The 18,275-nt window shown below is 40.3% G+C and overlaps 1 protein-coding gene across 1 annotated transcript in view; it reads left to right on the top strand.

Annotated features, from left to right (window-relative positions):
* The window catches only part of LOC139708804 (uncharacterized), a 50,029-nt gene that overhangs the window by 19,988 nt on the left and 11,766 nt on the right, over positions 1–18,275 (top strand). Inside the window, exon 2 of the mRNA XM_071620755.1 lies at positions 6–1,404. Coding sequence (XP_071476856.1) covers positions 419–1,404 — 986 coding nt within the window. The 5' untranslated portion in view covers positions 6–418. The remainder of the gene's footprint in view (positions 1–5; positions 1,405–18,275) is intronic.

The following is an 18,275-nucleotide window of genomic DNA, read 5'->3' as shown; positions in this document are numbered from 1 at the left end:
TATAGGAACCTCATCTACCATCATCTACAGAAGGGGATTACATCAGACACAGCCCACCGTTTGAACAATGGTCTGCTATTCTGAGCAGCTCTGATGAAAGCCTGAAGTTTGACCCTGTAAATTTACACTGCGTGCTGGTGACCCCACACACCGATTCCTACTACAGAGCAAACAGCCATTGTGATAGCCGGAGGTGGCACCCGACTCAACCCAGCTGTCCTCCTTGTGTTACATGCATCAATGTGATAGTTGGGAACAGATTTGTGATTTAACACGCTTCAGCATCACATGCGGTACCCCGCACAATTTTTATGAGTTGTGCGATATTAATGAGACATCGACGGGGAAGCTGATATTTGGTTTGTGAGCCAGCGCTCTGGAGAGATTGTGCTGCAAGTCAAGAAAGTCCACCGCCAACATGGCTCAGCTGCGCTACGCCAAGGCGGTCGCTTGCGGCACCGCGCTAACAGCAGCGGGCCTGGCCGGCTACTACCTCTATACACGGAACAACATGAAGCGGGCGAAGATGAAGGCAGAGCAGGAGGATAGGGAGGCGATGGTTGTGGAGAATGTCGGCAAGGGGACGCAGGCCATCGAGGACAGACTGAGGCAGGAAGCTGAACAGGAGACAGCAGCAAGAAATCTTGCGCAGAAGGATGATAAGAAATGTGAGTGTGACGAAAGCAACTCCTGCACGAATCCCTGCACCCCGGACATTGAAACCATCGAGAAGGTTTTAGAAAAATTGAATCACGCTGAGGAGGAAACGAGAGAAACAATGAATAACGAAAATGACAATATAGAAAGAGACAGACCAGTTGAGGACACCATAGCAAATGTAGTTGATGAGTTCATGTTGGAGTGCAGTATGGACACGAACGCATCCTCTGGGTCCTCGCTGAATGTATCAAATGAACACATTGTGGATGATCTGCAAACTGTGGACGAGAGCGTTCCTATCCCTGTCCAAGAAAGCGTAGTCTGTGCAAAGCCCCAGCCCGTTCAGGAAGCCTGTGTCCCGACGAAACAGCAAACCCTCCAGTCCTCACCCCCTCCCCTGGACAATGCAATCCGTAAGTCGACAAACCTGTCAACAACCACCAATGCGTCGATAGCAAACGGTAATGTGCTAGACAATCAGACATCCATCAAGGCACCCTCTACCAATGCTAAGTCGGGAAAGAAGGGCAAGCAGTCCAACCAGACCAATGGCAAGGGGTCGGCGACAACAGGTGGCAAGGGATCAGCGACGAGCAGTGGGAAAGGGTCATCGTCCTCAAAAAAGGGAAACAAGAAGAGCAATGACCTTCCAAAGATTCAGTCTGTCGACTGGGCGTCATCCGTGCTCCTGGAGGAAAAGGCCCATGGCTCCAATGCCATGCCCCCTCTCGGAACCAATGAAAGGTGAGTGTTGCAGTGTGACTTTTCAGGTATCCAGTGTAGTGATATTCTGTGACACCTGTAGGAAAAATAATTCCTTACTGTAATGAAAAGAGAATATGTCCAAGGGAGAGAGACACAGAAAAGAAAATGATATTTGTAATGAAGCTAGGCATGAATCATGCAAATGCTGCAAACTATTCAAAAAGTTGTGGTGAAATTAGGTACCAAGAAAGGTGCAGCAGTTTTGATGTACGAGAGGCATTATAACATGGGCCACTATGGCATTCTCTTCACTTCTGTTCTAAGCTGTCTTGGTCCAGTAACAAGAGTCTTTTGTCTCAAATTCTATTTTTATACTTGTGTCTTGACTTGGTTGTTACTAATTTTTTTTGTTTTGAAAAACAACGACAAAAACAATGAAGTACATTTCAAAAATCTGCCTGAAATTGCCAGAAAGTTATATTCATAATATGTTATGTAAAGTGGAAGTTACACGGCAACAAAGATATGACCTTGTATTATTTTTCAGCCCTCATGTTATACAGGTATTCAGAGAGCCAGAATGCATTTTTTTTTTTCATTATTATTAAATTTCTCAGCTTTGCTGAAAGCCTGATCACTGCTTGATTACTAAAGGGGTCTCAATCCGTTTTCTGAAAGCAACACTGGGATAAATTAATCTCTGAAGTGCCGATAGCTCTTTATGTCTTTTGGGAAGATATCTCTTACCAGGCCCTGCTGTAATTTGCACAGGAGACATTTGAAACTAGAGAAGCACTCTGAGAGCGCAGACCTCTGCCAAGAAGCTAATTTCCATCAATGATCAAAATTGTTCTTCCATAGAGATCAGTGATTTCCACCCATACGTGTGCATGCCGAGAATTTCCAATACTAGTACTGTAGTATAGATCAACCCTTAGCTGCGCAGTCCGCCTCGCCCTCGCAGAAACTAGAGCACGCATTTTAGTGCACGTATAAAGAAAACCTCCAAAAATGTGCAGCTTGAACTACAAAGTTCATTGACCCTACCTGCCAAAATATCGAAAATCCTTCATAAAATCCATAAAAAATTTCCGGATCACTACCAAAATCTAATCATATGTTCCTTGTGTCATTCTAAACCTTTACAGCAAGTTTCGTCCAAATCCGTTCACAATTTTTTGAGTTATTTTGCACATGGACAAACAAACAAACCAACGGTAACAAAAACACAACCTCCTCCCTTGGGGGAGGTAATCATCAGAGAAAATGCAGTTCATGTACAGACAATAAAGCAGTTATAGCCAAAATGCTGCCTGTGTGGGATGGCTAGGCAGGATGGGTCTTGCGTTGTCGTAAACATGGACACTCTGATCACGATGGTTCAATCTCAACTTCCCTGGTCACTCCGGCGCTGACCTACAGTGGACTTGACCTCTAATTTGTGACATCCTTCCCACTGCCGCTGGATAATGACATTATCTGGAGAGAGTGTAAAGCAGGCTGATGCAGCTCATATCATGTATGTATTGTTAAGGAAACCGAAAATCAACGCATTGTGGACTGCGAGATGTTGACATCATGTTGAAAGCTGTAGGCATGTGTCATATCTTTCCTCTTTTGTTTGCTACCATCCTCTGAATCAAAACCACCAAATTCATGTTAAAAACATGTTCTAGATGTATTTTAAAAATCTTTCAATTGTTTTGTCTGAATTATCTTGATTTTGTATTAATCACAGGGTTGAAGTGATGATCTGTAGATTTCCCATTTCACTGCATTTGTGATAAACAAGACATTGGAGGAAGGAAAATTAATATTAAGAAGTGCTCTCCATTGGAAGCAGTGCTTCTAGAACCCTCATCCCCCACCCCACCAACTAGAAAACCAGTCTCATCATATTGTGTGTGAGGGTTGAATGTGATATCAAAATCACATGTGGCAAATTTCATCTCAAGCTAATTATGCATATGCCGGCATGAGGCTGAAAACACCAAATTTTCATTCTCCTGCGTACTGCAAAATACAAATAGCCTCAATGCCTGCATCTTGTCATAATCTTGTCAAATGTGTGAATGTTGCACAAGCAATATAAAGCATTGATCATTGTGATATCTGTGTCACAAATCTGTCTAGGCTACGTTATCAGTACAGACCCAGCGGTGTCCTTCCAAGTGGGGCTTCTGATATGTAGCTAATTAACCCTTTTTGTACTTCATTTACCGCTTGGCTCGCACACCGGAGTGCTTTCTCCAACAACTGGCACAGATACCTGGAAGCTGTAATTATCATTGAATAGAGATTACACTGTACCTTATCCCCAAACAGTCTTTATTGTGTCACCATTACGTTCCTGTTGGACTGAGGCACATTGCTACACCTGAGTGTGCTTGCTAACTTTACAACAAGGTTAAGTTTAGAAGTAGGCCTATAAAGTGAATGCTGATGAAAAGGCTTGGCAAGTGATGCGAAATGCATGGGCACATAAATGGTTAACAGTGGTGCTCATGATTATGGTAGCCAAGCTGTCTGAGTGTAACATTATAGCCATTTTACCTTCCAGCATCTTACCTTGCACTGGTAGAGAATCTTGAGATCAAAAAGTTGGGTTCTTGGTTAGCCTGGAAAAGTTGGCATTGTGTCTATATGAAAATCACATTATTGGCTGTAATGTTACCGGTATGTTGTTGAACATAGTTCAGTGGACCACAAGTGAGCTGTAAATGTGACTTGTAAGAATCATAATGAGGAAGGAGAGCAAATGAGAAGTTGTGGCTGATCCACTGTAACACAACCAGTCATACCATTAGTCTAACCTTCGTAGTAGTACAGTAGTCGTGTCGAAACACGTGCGCGCCAACAGGAGTGCACGCTACTCATCCAGGGGAGTACAGAGTTCAAGGGTCACCATTCTGTCCTAATTTGACTTCCTGCCAGACGAAGTGGAGATCATTTTGTGAATGGAAAAACACTATCAGCCTGGTGCTCCAAGGAGACCTACATGTAGCAAGGCAATGATAAGATCTCAAGTTCAAGGGGCTAGTGGTGAATGTGGACTTTGGATCTCTCTACGCTTCTTGAACTAGTGATCAGATAACGGTCATTGTAGTAGAGAAGGCGGAAAAATGTATCAGTAGGAGTTCTGTATGAACTTGAGGTGGAAAAAATTGGGAAAATCTTTGATGCTATACTTACTTCAGCTAATGTTTTAGACAATACTAGCATTGCTTTATTTTCGATGGCTATTGGTAGTCTGCTAGTGATTATATGAATCATGTTAACAAAACAAAAGTAAGGAAAGGATTTTCACATTTTTCATCCTTTTGCTGGTATCACAGTGTACAAAATGCAGGATAATTCCCAAGCCACAAATCATTCCTTGCTAAGCATAGTATACATTATTGTGTTTAAGCCCAGATTGCATTTCCAATTGCACATGACGGGCAAAGTCAATTAACAGGAACAAAAACTGCTACCACACAAGGGTCCTGTCTATCAGATGGGAGTGGAGTAGAGGGAGAATATAAGTTGCTTTTATTTGAACTCCAAAATTTGGTGGATATTTTAGTATGGTATTCCCTTTTTGTGAGTGGTGTAAGGGCAGTCATACTATTAAAGTTGCAATTAACAACTCTATTTCGTCATAGGACAAAGCATAAACTTATTATGCAGTCTCTGTTTTTGTGGATATAATGTAGATTTTGTTGATAATTCTCTAAAAAGGTACTGTCTTCTTGTTTCTCTTTTTATCAAACCATTAAAAAGTTATGGATTCTTGTCTGTGAATGAAATGTTGGTACAGTACATCTGCTGTAAGATCACCTAAATGTGTTCACAAAAGACATCTGCTTTGTATCAGTATGTAATACCTGATAGCTCTTCCTACAGAAACCTCAATAGGCCTCAATAGCCTCAATAGGCGCATTGGTCGTTTATGTCCAACTTTCATGAAGACACAGTGAGTAAGGCTTATTTCAAGGAGTGTGTGCTGAAATGTGACACTCTGCCGCACATACTGTTAACTTCTGGCAATTACACTGTACTTTATACATAAAAAGCAATCTTTGTATTGATTTTGAAATGATGCACTGCACATGTGACAGCTGGTAATACAGAAGTTGGAATTGGCATGTGATTGAATGATGATTTGAGATTGGATAGGAAGTAGGCTACATCATGTTTGTAGTAAGGGAGGAGGAAGGGACTCGTACACCTTACCCACTTCTGCTGTATGTAGCCCACAATGTGTGGAGGTGTGAGTGAACAATCCCTGTCAAGGGGGTGACATTGAAAGGAATGTTTGCTCAGGAATCTGAGGTATTTGTAGTCGATCGTGCATGAATGGTATTCATGTTTGTTCATACCTGCTTTTGAAATGTTTGCATATATATGTGTAGGCATGCATGCTGATATGTAATGAAAGCAAAACATTTGTATGTGTTTCCACTGTCAAACTTCTCTCAAATGTGCATTCAGAAAAATGATAGCATTCAGAAAAATGATATTTGGAATATGGTGCTTTACACTGTCTGGATTGATGTCAGTGAACAAGAAGAACATGTGAAATATTCATACTAGTTCGGGTTCATACCAGTTCAGGGAATTTTAATTTGTGTGTGTGTGTGTGTGTGTGTGTGTGTGTGTGTGTGTGTGTGTGTGTGTTTGTGTGTGTGTGTGTGTGTGTGTGTGTTTGTGCATGGCATTTTTATTCAACAGGTGTTTCTAGAGCAAGCAAACTTGACAAAAGCCTGTAGATTTCAGACACATTTCAGGGATGGCATATTTATTGTTTTGCACACTCAGTCCTTGGTGTGGAAGAGCTAATGTTTGCATGGTGTCTAGTCGGTTTTACCACAAAATGGTGAGCCAGGTTCACTCTCCACTTGTGTTATCAAGTGTATGAAGCCTGTTTGGGAGCCCCTGTGTAAACTTGGTACACAGAAATTACTCCAGACCTGTTGTCTTTTGCGGCGTTTGACACTGCTACGGCCTATAGCAGAAAGGAATAATACATCAGTGGGAGATGTAACGAGGCTGCAAGTGTAGAGCGAGATAAAATGATCGTCGTTAACTGGTGAGAACATAATTGCTAATAGTCTTGTTTATCTTTCTTCCTTCAGAGGAGTAAAATTGACGGAATCACATGTCGGGGCAGTCTAATGAGAAATCAGTGTCAACATTTGCATCTGCAGTTTTGAGTCAACTGTGCTGGAAAAAGTGATTTAAAACTCAGAATACTAGTTACCCAAAGTTAATATGCAGGAAGGATTTAATGAGTACTGTTTGAACAGAAGACTTAACATTACTGGTAAATGTTGCCGGAAATTCAGGAGGAACCTGTCTGACTCCAATGTCCTCTTTTGTCGTGTCCTGGTGATATTGTCTGTATAACATCTGTTGTCTAAGTTCCACAAATTAAATAGATAACCTTACATCTTGGCAAAATGGAAGTACAATGTTGCCAGCTGAACACTAAAAGTCGTGCGCAGTGCAATTGCTGAGGGAAATCATCGGTAGTCCCAACCCAGTGTGAATATCTCCCAGTCTTGGATGATAGATATAGTGTGACCCTTGGTCCGACTCAAGAGCAAAAAAGAAAAATAAAACAATAAAAATAGATAAATAAAGTAAAACAAAACAAAGCAACCAAAAAACAGTAAAAAAAAAAACAAAACAAAAGAATAGATAAAAAGTCAATATTCCTTTTGTTGTCAAATGGGTTAAAAACATGGTTTGTATTGTTGTGATCTTTTATATCACCTTATGGTAAAAAATATTTAAAGGGGAAGTCCGGACGATTATCAGCCGTTTCGTGTGTAAAGAACAATATTTCATGAACCTATTACCCTTTTCCCGACGAGAAAAGACCATCAGATACATTTACTATGATTTTTTTTAAAAATAAGGTAATTCTTCATGTTCGAATCCGTCGCGAGCTGCCCTTCGTACTATCTGTCCCAGGATGCATTGCGCGTGACGTATCGGGCGCAGTTTCCTCAGCTGAGAGCACCGCGAGCGAAGCCCAGCTACGCATGGATCTCCCATTGCACTGCTGAATGCGGGCGGTATCTGCATGTGTGCCTTGTCGGCGCTACTGCAGGAGACCGTACACCGATTTAGGAGTGCTGTTGCCAAACGCTGTATTCCTTTATTCAAATAATCTTCGTTATATATCTATATAAAATCTTCAAAGATTAATGTAAAATAGTTGCAATGCTATAACATTTTCGTTTAAATTGAAATATGTATGTATTATAATACTGCCGTACTTATTAGTGTCCACCCCATCACTTACAATGCATTAGCTGTTGTCGGGCTGTGCAGGCATACATTTACGTCTGCTGCTGCCAAGTGCTATCACAATCCGCGATCGTTTTTTCGACTTCTGAGTGTGAACAATCTGAAATCAGTCTGTCAATGTCAGAATTATTGCCTCTTTTGTTGTCCGAGACTGTTGAAAAGTGTGTCTGACGGTGATAAAATACGACAGTATACATGTAACTTGAACCGAGGAAGAAACGCCAGCGCCAGCTTGGTACCGCCGCCGCGCCGCGCCGGTAACTACGACCAGCAGCCCAATACACACAGCGTAATCGGGCTGCGTGTTGTAGCATTCAGGATCATGTAAAGGTAGTATCGTGGATAGATATCAATTTAAAATCGAAATATTTCTTCAATTTGAAGACTTACTAGTAAAGTTGAAGTATTGACAACACCCTAACACTTGACACATCGGCATTTTTTTAATGAAGCAATAGATCATGCCGCGTGCATCCGCTGTGTGGTCAGAGACTGTTGAGCGGTACGCTACTACCGCTTGCTTGGCCCGTATCACCGTTGCTCAAGCAGGGCTCCCCCGAGCCAGCTGACGCTCCAAGCAAAAAGCAATGTGAGGATGAAACGTCACGCTGTCACGTGATCTTTCTCGCCGGCGTACAGAAATCGAACGGTTACGATTCAAAATTAGTGATGCTAAAAAATCGATTGTGGCGAGTTGGGAGGGTCTTTTTCAATGAAACTTAGTCATTATGGTCCTTTATTTATGTAGATTTTGGTTAATTTTTTTCAAAATCGTCCGGACTTCTCCTTTAAGGCCTGCGGAGACATGTTGCTTTCATTCAAGTCAATGTAAAAGAATTTGGGCATCACAGCTAAAGTCTGCTTTGATGCATGTTATTCAGTGTTGAATTTTAGAATGTTGTAGGATCATTGCAATGTATTTTCTATGAAAATTTCTTTCTTTATTAATTTTTCTTTAGTTATTTTTAACATATTTATACAGGTGTGTGTGTGTGTGTATCTATTTATTTATTTTGTTAGTTATTTCTTCATTATTATTATTATTATTATTTTTATGAGAAGTAATATCTAAAACAATATAGCCAGACCCAGATACAGTAGTGTCCTGTAGCATCCTTATGATACCTTGCAGCTTGGATACCACAGCGCTTTGCATCAATACCAGGGAGATGCAGTGAGAGGGAAGGGGTGCATGTACATGTATGCATTCTCTGGCGAGACAAGACTAATCTTATTTACCAGGCAGGAGGTGTTGACTAGTCTTCTTCAGTAGGCCCAATCTTCACAACCGTAACCAGATGTCACCAAATAGATTTGTTACTTTCACATGGATATCTTGTGTGATGTCTGCTCTCACTGAAAAAGAAATATATGTGAATCAACATTACCACCATCAAGGCAAAATGGCGAATTGCAGTTGTTTGCATCGCGTCTAGTTTACCGTCCAAGGCACTGTCCCCCTTCCTCCGGTCATGGTCAAGTGCGTGTGTTCAGCCGGGAGTCTAGAAAGGAATTCAAAATACAGAGTGGCATCAGCTTACATGGAGCGTGCTGTAGAATGTAGCCTGAGCTATAACCTTTCTCTACCCTGAAGATTCTATGTCATGTAGTCTTGTTTACCAGAACAATAATTCCCTTGTAAATCTTGCCCTTTTATGGAGCTTTTACAACCTACACCCTTTTTGTTTTACAATGTAGCAAGAAACCTCAGCCAAGTTCAAGCAACAGTCGAATAGTCTGAGTAATAGTGGTACATGTGTATCAAGTATTTAAAGGAAAGAAACTTCTTTGTTGTATCAAGTGTTTGTTGTAGTCCTTAATCTCTATGCATGGCACTAACATTTTTCATGTGTACTTGTTTATTAAAGAACCAGCTGTAGCTACTTTCAAATCTCAGAACTGTACTTTGCATGTCCAGTCAGTGAAAAGTACAAGTATGTTGATAATGGGAAACTTTGTCAATGCAAATTGCTTACAAAGAACAGATGGAACAATTTTTTTTAATTTTTTTTTAAAAGTTGAGTACTGTAAAACATTAATCAGGATCCGGTCATTCCATGGGCTGCCGAGTGTTGAATGGCATGCAACCTAACCTCAATTGAACAGATAAGAAACCAAAAGCCACTTTACGTAAATGTCTGTAATGGCAATGATGCAATTACCCTCCAATGTATACAGGTTATTGTGCTTTACAAACTGTGTTTGAGTATTGAGTCCTCTCTGGGGGTTGTGCTAAGATTGTTTACAAATCAAATAGACTGTGTGGCTGAATGTATTAGAGCTCCATGCTTTTAAGCAGTTGAGGCACAAGACAAATTAAACTAGACTACAGTAAGTTATGCAGCTTGCAGGTATTGTGGGTAGCAGATTTTAATGCAGAGTGCAAAGGCTCTGCCCCACATTGAATTGATCACATTAAATATTGTTTTTTATTAAGAGATTCATAAAACTATTGTATACGTTGTATCTCTCTCCCGGAAATGATGTTAATTTGCTCAAGGATGCAGAATGTTGGGAGATTTTATAGAGCTGAACTGTGTGTGTCTGTTTTTTTTTTAATGAATTGAATAAGTGTCAGAGGTACTCTGATATCTTGGAAGTAGATCATTGCTCATTGAAAATTGACAGTCTAAAAATACAAGATATTAAGTAGTCATTACAATCTGAGTCATATGGTGACATCTCTACTCAGTCATGGTCAGTATCAGGATGGTACATGCTAAAGAGAGGAACTTCAACTGTCATTTTTTATTATGCCTCCGCCATGAAGTGGTGCCGGAGGCATTATGTTTTCGGGTTGTCCGTCCGTCCGTCCGTCCTTCCGTCCGTCCTTCCGTCCGTCCGTCCGTCCGTCCGTCCTTCCGTCCGTCCGTCCTTCCGTCCGTCCGTAATGAATTTTGTGGACAAGGTAACTATCGAAACCTGTTGAGGTATCCTAATGAAACTTGGCATGTATGTGTATTAGGGGGTGAAGTTGTGCCTATCAACTTTTGGGTGCACATGCTCAAGGTCAAAGGTCAAAAGGTCAAGGTCAAATACATAAAATTTCACTATTTCCACCATATCTATTGAATGCCTGAAGATATTTTCTTGAAACTTAGTGTATACATGTTTTACCCAATTAAGATTCTCTGATGAAAGTTTGGGTCATGAGGTCACAGGTCAAAGGTCAAAAGGTCAGGGTCAAATACATAAAATTTCACTATTTCCACCATATCTATTGAATGCCTGAAGAGATTTTCTTGAAACTTAGTGTATACATGTATTACCCAATTAAGATTCTCTGGTGAAAGTTTGGGTCATGAGGTCAAAGGTCAAAAGGTCAAATAAAAATATTAAAACTTCTTTTTTTTCTCCGTACCTTGGAAAATTGTTCAAGGTATCTTCATGGAACATAGTATATACATGTACTGACTGGAAGTGATTAGAGAATGTAGGGTTCATGGGGTCAAAGGTCAGGGGTCAAAGGTCAAGTGCAAGACTTCAAAATTTTACTATTACCCTCATATTTATGCAATGCCAGCAGGGTTATTTTTTTACACTTGGTGTATGCGTGTGTAACCTAATAGAAATTCTCTGGAAAGGTCAAAGATCAAGTGAAAGTGCTGAACTAACTTTTTCCTCCATATCTCGGAAGTGGCTCAAGTTACCTTGAAACTTAGTACATATTATGCATGTTCTACCTGAAAGTAATTATCTTATGAATTTTAGGGTCAAGGGCCAGTTGAAAATGGTAACAATTTACTATTCAATTCAGAAATTGCACTTTTTCTCCACACCTGTACCTTGAAAATTACTCAATGCCTAAATGTATGAATGGGTCAAAGTCAAGTTAAAGTCCTTAAATCCCTAGATACATGCTCTCCTATTCATCCAATTAAACCTACGTCAAGGAAGGTGAACATTCAACACATTTGTGACAAACTTGTCATTCCAATATTTTGCCAATTTTGTGAAAATGTAATCACACAGTGTCCACATGTACTATCTAGACCTATTGGGAAAATCATGCATTATGGCGGAGGCATACCAGTCGCCAAAGCGACATTTCTAGTTCTTCTAGCAACACCTTCATTGTCAAAAGAGAGCAAGAGGAACCTGAAGGGATGATGTGATTTCCCATTTTGTAGCAGGGAGGAAATTTGCTCGTGGAATATCAACGTCTTGTGTAGTTTGCCCTCTCATGATGATTATTGGATTGGATGGGCTTGCAAGGGGGTGAGTTTGCCTCAGACAAGCCACTGGGTAGAAAATGACAGACCGTTGTATGTCTCCCTTGGCTAGATGGATCCCCTTAAAAAAAAAAAAAAGACACGCACCTCTGCGGTTCTAATTATAGGTAACCCATTTATGTTGTGAAGGGTATCCCTTTCACCCTGCTCTAGCTGTGCATGACATGGCTGATTCCATCGTTGCTTGCGGCTGTGCCGATACACACACCTACGAGCTGCTCTCGCCAACGCACGCAGGGCTCCTCCACTACTCTGAAGGCTGTGAGCGAGTCTGTCAACCAAGAACCTTAAACGGGTCTGGCTGATGAGCAGCATAAATCGGCCCATCTCGCGTGGCAGGACCAACGAAAGGGCATGGTCGCTGGCAAGAACATTCCGCCACAGCTTAGCTCCTGCTCCTGCTTCTGTTCCTTTCTTCTCTCCACTCTTGGTATCCTCCCACCCTCATGACCCATTTCCACCCCCTCCCCATCCCCCTACAATGTATATCCCTCATGCCCCCACCCCTCTTGTCACAGACAGTCAACTCTATTGGCGTTGCGAAAGATGATACTCGTTAGATGCTTTGAAAAAATTGGTGAACCAAATTTATTGGCTGTGAAGTCTCTTTGAAAATATATTCTATTATAGACTTTTGCCAGGAAACATCAGTGGTAAGTAAACAAAGTTAAAGGGATTGTACAGTTCTGGTTGAGACCTAATTTCAGGTTTCTAACATTTTTTCGGTGAGATAATGAGAAACCTCTCATAAAATATGAAAAAGCATGTAATTCTATGAGGAATTCAATGTTTATTTGACGAAAATTGGTTTTGAAATGGCTGAGATATCCAAAAAAGAGCGATTCTGATAAAGTGTGGGACCCACACTTTTTTACGATCGCTTTGTTTTACTTTGTTTTTGGATGTTTCAGTTATTCCACACCCGATTTTCATCGAATAAATTTTGAATTCCTCTGAAAATGGTATGCTCTGTACTATATCATAAGTGTTTTCTTGGTATCTCGCAAAAAGTTAAACACCCGATTCTCATCTCCACCAATACTGTACCATCCCTTTAACCACATGCATCTTTAAAAAAACACACAAAAAACACCTCCATTTTTTTTTTCTCCTTTCATGGAAGTTCCATGTAAAATGAATTTAATTAATCAGATTATGTGTGTTCTTGTCAGTGCATACCAAATCCTGTTCACTTATGGGCAGTGGTTTGATTTTCCAAGGATCAATGTTTGATGATGAGTGTTAAGTAGCATATCCCTCCCTTTACAAAAACTGCTCTTGTGTTTGTTCAGGATCTATGATTAAAACTGGAGCTCACTCATTTTTACAAGTCATAAAGTGTCTTGCTTCAAAATCAAAGAGTATCTTGTAGCAGCCATTGTCCACTTTGTAGTGGGCAAACGTGACAAAGATGCCTCTGACTAGTCATGTGTTTTGACTGAAATACCAGTCAAAGTGGGGTTTTTTTATTTTTTATTTTTATTAGACATTTGAGAGGAATATTAGGGTGCATGTGCTGGAATATTTTCATTCAGTAGGAGTGTTGAATAAACCTGGAACATGCGCATTAGCAGAAATGAATATTTGAGAAAGAGAATAATATTTGATATCAGAGGGATGTAGCTGAGGCAATGCTTGTACCATCAGTATAGTTTCTCATCTCATATCACTCCTATGGGTCATCGCTGTTTCTTCCACTGCTCAATGCATGTCATCCTCTACATCTCATAGCATACCCACTGGCGTGCTCCAACTCTGGATCCACGGCCTAGTCTCGCATACCTCAGACCCGTTGCCTCTGCAGCTTCACACCTTGTGGCGACCCACCCAATCACATCCGTCATCGTCCACAAAAAAACGAAACAAAACGAAACAAAACAGTGCCTAAGGAAAGAATGGTTGCGTGCAAAAAACAATCATGTGAATGGAAATTTGTCTGGAGGGCAATGCCCCCTGGCAGCAAGCCAAATGAAGATGTTATGGCAGCTGACATTTATGCTTGTCCTGGCACACTCATTAAGCAGGGGGCACTTTCCGTTTTGAAAGTCCCTCAGAGAGAGGAGTGAGATCTGCATCATGTGGTGGCATTGAGGATGCCTAAAGAGCATGAATGTCTATTGATGATCGAATGTAACGGAAGGTTAATGATAATCTCATACCGCATACCGTTGTTTGAATTCTTCATTGTGAAGATACTCAATCATACGTCCAGAACCACACAGTGATAATCATTTGGCAAGAAGCTTTGAGGGAGATGTTTATATGGAGAAGTGACTTAAAAAACAACAACAACACAGAACAGCCACCAACGAACAAAACTGAACATGTACAGGAACAGATCTTGCCTCTAGGCTCTATTCTGATGTACCAGCTATAGAAATATAGTGCATCTATAGGAGACAGGGAGAGGATATTTCTTCATAATGGAAGTACTGTTGCTTGTACCAAATATCAGAGAGTACACTACAGGTATATCGAGCACATTGATAAATCTACTGCTTCCAGTTTTTCATTGTTTTCCATCAATGGTCTGTGTATGCAGACTATGCTTACCTGGGAAAAATCTCAAGCTGATTGCTATGGCCTCAGTACTGACAAGCCATGTATACCTGTAATGCCCAATTGTGCTGTGTAAAATCATCATCTGTGTCACAGACTTGGCTCAGAAACACGAATTGACACGAAGATAACTATCTTTGTGACAGGAATAAAAAATTAATAGATTTAAAAAAACAGAAAAACACTTGTCAACAGAATGATTGCTTTATGATTTAAAGATAATATGTATAATGCGTATTGACATTAAATTGTACAATGTTAATTGTACTCTTATAAACTACTAAGAATTAGTAGATGATGATTTACTTTAATTGGTGATCAATAAAGCAATGATGTACATATAAAAATAATAATGTCGCCCACCCAATTGATCCATGGTATAAGTCCTTTGCAACTTTGATTACCTACAAATACATGCAGTCAGTCATTGAAGACAAGAGTACTTTCCCCGTGCAAGCTTTCAATGCCTGTAGTCAGCAGTAGCAGTAACAGTAGCAGTAGCAGTAACAGTAGCAGTAGCAGTAACAGTAGCAGTAGCAGTGGCAGCGCAAGTTGGTTAGCGGCAGAGAGCCACTCCACTGCAGCCAGCGTGTTTGTGATGGGGTGGAGGAAGAAAAGTATGCGCCGTGAATGCGTGTCCTTTAGCACTCGGGGGTCATCCCACGCAGGCGCCCCATTGCCAGAGCTCTTCCTCGGCTGCTAGGAGATAACAAGGTGTACAGTGCGATCTGGGCTGTCTTGATGACGGGGTGACTCGAAGCATGTGGGCGATGTGAACTGCATCGCTCCCAACCCAGTGAATCTTCAACTTGCTATCATTGGTGGGGATAATTAATGTACTATTTGTTTTGGGAAAGCAACTTGAAACAAAACACACCTAACATAAAACACTGTGTTGTATCCTAGGTATACCTGCCTGTATTTGAGACAGTTGCATGTAATTTCTTATGTATCAAACTCTACAAAGGGGATCAAGCCTTTGGTTTCTTTGTGAACTCCCCGACACATTTTACTCTGTATATATTTCTATTTTTATGATTATCAATAAAGTGAATTGAATTGAACAGTAGCACTAGTTGTGTCTCTGTACCTCATCTTGAAGGAGAAAACACATCAGAAAGGTGATGTGTTTCTTGTTGAGTGGAAAGAACAATAGCAAAAGATATGAGCAAAAAAGCAATAATACTTGGAGCATGGCAAAATGAAAACTGAAGAAAGTGCAGTATTTAAATGCCATTAGAAAAGCAATTATCATAATCATGATGATCTTTGAAGACCACAATGAGCCATCTTTAATGCAGCTGATGATGCTACCTTCGTGTAACTATATTACTACATGTAATGTTACATTCATCGGAAAGAATCTATCCTTATCTTATCCTATTTTATGAATATCCTTATCTTTTTGTTTGTATTCATTGTCAAAATAATGTCCTGATACATTATCCATGATGAAGGTTCAAGTCAAGTGCTCTGTAGATCGGTATGGAAACATTTTGATTTGAGTTTCTGTTTAATTTTTGTATGATGCACATGAAAAGAAAAACATGATAAAGATGTCATGATTGCATAACTGAGGCAGCTATTTTGAGATTCCACAGGAACCTTTCTTGGTGATTTACTTTGTACCAGTGAACCACATTCACTGCTCACTGTACAAACTTATACAATATACTTTTGTGTACCCTATGTAATGTGAGATTATTTCATCATAGCACATACAGTGTTTATTGGTCCAACAAGTGCAGAGAAGTACTTTTCGTGCTTTAATGTTTTAATGGAACAACCAACTGAGAATACATGTACAGTATGTGATGGATCTTTACTGGGAGTATCTCCTTAGAGCCCTGTCAGTGTTGTCTGTGATATTACATGCATACACACACACACACACGCACACATGCACGCATACCATAAAGAAAAAGAAAGAAAGAAATATATAGTGTATTTCATGTACCAAGAGTTATCTGTTCTTATGTGTCATTGCAAAAGTAGAAAGTTTGATTATAGCACAGTCGTTCTGCATCCAAGGTCCAGTAAAGGGGTTCAGCAGCGGTTAGTAAATGTGAACATTGGACTTCCTTTCAGCACAGTGGTATATCAAGTCATACAATTGTATGAAGCATGCTTGGAAGCATGGGGAGGCTGCATGGTGGGAAGGTTGGCCTGCTTGAGTCTTCATTCATTCTTTGACTCAGAGGTTCAGGTACAGTGTATATTCATGGGAAAACCATGACTAGCGCAGGCCTGCTAGAATGGAATCGCCTGTCAGCGATTTTGTGCACTAAAGTGGATGCTCATTGGCAACGTTCAACTCCAGTTGACATTTTTCGGCTGTGCATGTGTGTGCTGCGTATAAAGCTGTATGTAATTCATTATGGTGACTCCCTAATATGTGACCCTGCACCTCAAAACAAACAAAAAGTCGCCAGACATTAAATTTTAGTTGAGACCATATTCTGAAAGAGCAGACTTTAAGCTTTAAAATGATGTATAACTCAAATCAATGGACTCTCCTAACCTATCTAAATATTGGAAAGAAAGCACAAACTCAGGAAAAGTGTGAACTGAGAAAAGAGGCTCTGAAGTACAGTGTCTATTCAAGCGCTTAATCTTTACCAAACCGTGCTGGCTGTGCAATGAATGGGACAAAAAACAGGAAGTTAACCACCAGAGTAACAGCAATGAAGAGATTATTAGATTAAACTGAAATTAAGCATGCCTCATTAATACATTCTGTCCATAATTAATGCCAACTTTCAAAGCAGTAGCCCTATCCTTTCAAAAGTTATTAGAGTTGAAAGTGAAGAGTGTGGACAAGGTTTTTAAGAAATGAAAAAGGGATTGTAAAGACATACCTAATCACACTATTCTACCAAAAATGTTCGAGATAAACTGCTTAAAATACACACTTTCCTGCCCGTTTTATGATACCAAATTTTAACATAATGTAAAAGAAGACCCGCTCTTTCAGAAAATATGAAAAAGTCAAGTTCGCCTAGGTTGACCCATTTCACTTTTGATATTTTCAGTCCTCACGCAAAATCAGTGTGTGCGACTTTATGTTCGTTATGAGGTGCACGGTCACATATGATGTGCGAGTCGGGCCAGCCTTCCCATTGCATGGTCACTACTGGGTCTTTAAAGATAATAACCCCATCCAATGCTTTGAACATCCACCATCAAATTTCTCCCAATCATGCCATTTGGTACAAGATTCCATAGTGTAAAGCTCAAACTTCCCAGAGTTTTTAATGATAACAAGTCAAAGGCTTCCCAGAAAGGCATAGCCTATTCCTGTCACTTATTCCTTGCTAAAACTGTTGAAGACCATTCACCTGGATTCAGATTCAGACACAGAAGGCAAAACCCTGTGGTTAATGCGGAAGCATCGCTGCTATAAAGGTTTTATGCAGACAATAACTCAACTAACATTTTCAAGTGGTATAGAGTGCAGCTAAAATTTTGCACGTACACACGTGCATGCACAAGGAATTAAAGCCCCACATATGGTATTGAAAGTGAAAATAATGTTTGGAGAAGAATGCTCAAGCAAGCTCTGTCAATGTGACTCAGGGAACACCCATGTTTACATTCCTACATTACACAGGCAAGCAGAAATTATACCAAACCAGTAGAAACTTGATTAAGATCTGCGTGGTGCAAGTTATCATTTCTTTTCCCTGTGGTGAGATGACATACTAATGCAGTAATGTTCGTCATGATAGTAGCTGTACTGGTTGCATGTATGGATGAATCTTAAGCCAGGGCATTTCCAAAGATATTTTACCCACTTACCAGACTGGGCATGAAGGCAAGGGC

The sequence above is a fragment of the Diadema antillarum genome, unplaced genomic scaffold (assembly GCF_040938485.1).
Source record: "Diadema antillarum isolate AM-2024a unplaced genomic scaffold, OU_Dant_1.0 seq00001373_RagTag, whole genome shotgun sequence".
In the NCBI taxonomy this organism is placed as follows: domain Eukaryota; kingdom Metazoa; phylum Echinodermata; class Echinoidea; order Diadematoida; family Diadematidae; genus Diadema; species Diadema antillarum.
Note: the sequence above shows the minus strand (reverse complement) of the source record. Positions and strands in the feature narration are given on the sequence as shown.